The 2,349-nt window shown below is 34.6% G+C and overlaps 1 protein-coding gene across 1 annotated transcript; it reads left to right on the top strand.

The window, feature by feature from the left end:
• Positions 1–311: 311 nt before the first annotated feature.
• Positions 312–1,087, top strand: LOC137034723 (C-X-C motif chemokine 11-6-like). The gene is made up of 4 exons (XM_067407869.1): positions 312–397; positions 502–628; positions 732–818; positions 963–1,087. Exons 1-4 carry the CDS (start codon positions 340–342, stop codon positions 1,054–1,056), a joined length of 366 nt encoding a protein of 121 aa, XP_067263970.1. The 5' UTR covers positions 312–339; the 3' UTR covers positions 1,057–1,087.
• Positions 1,088–2,349: the final 1,262 nt, after the last annotated feature.

The following is a 2,349-nucleotide window of genomic DNA, read 5'->3' as shown; positions in this document are numbered from 1 at the left end:
ATGTGCTTAGAGAAACAGCCAATAAAAACAAAACATAAGTAACATCAATATTTCAGTCTAATTAAACAATATTTACTTCCTCTTTCCTGGAAAATTCAGCTCATAGTGCCTTAAATCAAAGCTTTTCTTCAAGATGGTTTAGGAGGTGCTTCAGAGAAATCACAATAAAAAGAGAAAAGGGAAAGGAAGCTGGAGAAATGAAACTAAAAAAAAAAAAAAAAACAGAACAAAAACTGAGGGGAAACCCCTGATCCTAGAGTATTTAAATGAGCTCTGAAGGCCTTTCAGTCATAATCTCACTGACACAGACAAGCACAGTTCATCAAGAACAAGAAGACAATGAAGACTATTGCAGCTTTTGTTCTTCTTGCCTGCCTGATCGCTGTAGGAGTGAAAGGTGAGATTTATTTAGTTATAGATCAAGATCATTCAGCATATGTTGTATCTTTTGTTATGGTTATGTTCTGCAGCTAACAGACTATAATGAAATATCTTTTCCAGGGCAGGGAATGTCTTCGAAGGGCAGGTGCTTCTGTGCAGACAAAGGTGCAAACGTGGTTTTAGTGAAGAACATTGAGAAGGTTGAAATCATCCCTCCAAGTCCATCTTGTCGCAAACATGAGATTATGTAAGTATAGCCTACATTTGTATGCATTAATTTATTTAAATATTCATCAACTCTACAAACTATCCTGAGTAAGTTTTAACTCACTGATTTTGTTGTTTCACAGTGTCACTCTGAAGAATGGTGCAGGAAGGAAATGCATGAATCCAGAGTCAAAATTCACTCAAAATATCATAAAGGCTCTTGAGAAGAGGTGAGAATATCTGTTTAAATGTATTTATTCATCCTTCACTTTTTAAATACAAGGACACAAACTCCTCTGGCAAACAGAGACACATGACAATTAACTAAATGAACTAATACAATTATATTCAATTAAATTTTTCTGATTTTACAGGAGCCAGCAGTCTGTGCACCACAGTACAACTGTCACTGCGCCACAGAAGAACATCCTGACATCAACATCATCAGCACCAACATCCTTCAAATGACTTCATAGTTGGAGTTCAATGAAAAATAAACAACTAAAAATATTTAAAACATTTCCTAATGCATATGATGATTAAATTATTATTATTGTTATTATTATTATTCTTGTAAAATAGTCTTTTTTTCCACAAACATATTTTCATAAGAGCACTGAACAATGTGTCATATGTACAGTCTTTTTATAATTTGATGTATGATTTTATTTTCATTGTCTACAAAGAAGTGTCAAATAAAGCTTTGTTTATGAATTACATCTTCTGACCTCTTTCAGAGTAGTTCTTGCATTCTGAGATTCTGAGTAAAAATGCACATCACACTACATGAAAGGGAGATTGAAGATGTATTAACTGTTAATTTTCGATTTCTTTGTTATTTAACACCAACAAAATGAGTTGTTCAGCAGTAAACTGTACTAACTGACCTACAGGATCTGATGGATCACTGAACTTTTTGTCTGTAACATTAAATGTGGGCGTTATAAGCTAATTAATAAATGTTATTAGTTAAGATAACACACCTAATGTTAACCATGTCGGGAAAAAGCAGGTGATTGTTATCTGGCAGTTACTTATTATTTTTATGGGTATAAAATAATAATTAGCAGGACAAAACTAATGATAGCTTACTCTAATTACAGCAGTCGATCTCCTATAACGTTAGTTGAACTTGATTTAAAATGGCAAGACCGTTTCTGCTGATTTAGAGTTGTTTCTAGTGGCATATTATATTAATTTTATCTACTGAATTTGCTTTCTCAAAAATATTATTGCTCTAGAAACAGAATAGCCTATTACTTTATAGGTAGAATTTTAAATTGTGTATAATATTTATAGTCTATTTAAATACATGAATGATGATGCAGTCGTCTGGGCGGAAGTTTGATACAGCGGCTCCGCCTCCGGTTCCACGGACGATACCTTCTGCGCATGCCCAGGTTGCAAACCTTTTTTTTTTTATGACGTTTTTGCGTAACATGTCAGCGCCCATCGTCAGCCATTTTGGCCTCAGTTCATTACAATGGAAGGAAGCGGCGTCGCGTCGTCCATCTTTTTTTACAGTCTGTGGTTCTAGATCATTAATTTGATGTTTTGTTTTTAATTGATTCCAATTCAAATACATAGCTTCCTTTTAAAAATAGTTGCCATAGTAACATTCCATGACAGATAAATTCAGTTAACGCAAAGCCCTCCTTTGTCATTTCACTCGGCGGCCATCTTTGAAACGCCTCTCGGGCATCCTGGGCATCATGCAGCTCCAAAGCTGTTTGCCAAGCTTTCGATTAAATTTCATATTTG

This window comes from Chanodichthys erythropterus, chromosome 13 (genome assembly GCF_024489055.1).
Source record: "Chanodichthys erythropterus isolate Z2021 chromosome 13, ASM2448905v1, whole genome shotgun sequence".
Lineage (NCBI taxonomy): Eukaryota > Metazoa > Chordata > Actinopteri > Cypriniformes > Xenocyprididae > Chanodichthys > Chanodichthys erythropterus.
Note: the sequence above shows the minus strand (reverse complement) of the source record. Positions and strands in the feature narration are given on the sequence as shown.

Coding starts and splice junctions, on each gene's coding strand:
- LOC137034723 (XM_067407869.1), top strand. CDS start 340: ATGAAGACTATTGCAGCTTTTGTTCTTCTTGCCTGCCTGATCGCTGTA. Junction 398..501: donor GATCGCTGTAGGAGTGAAAG/GTGAGATTTATT, acceptor TATCTTTTCCAG/GGCAGGGAATGTCTTCGAAG. Junction 819..962: donor ATAAAGGCTCTTGAGAAGAG/GTGAGAATATCT, acceptor CTGATTTTACAG/GAGCCAGCAGTCTGTGCACC.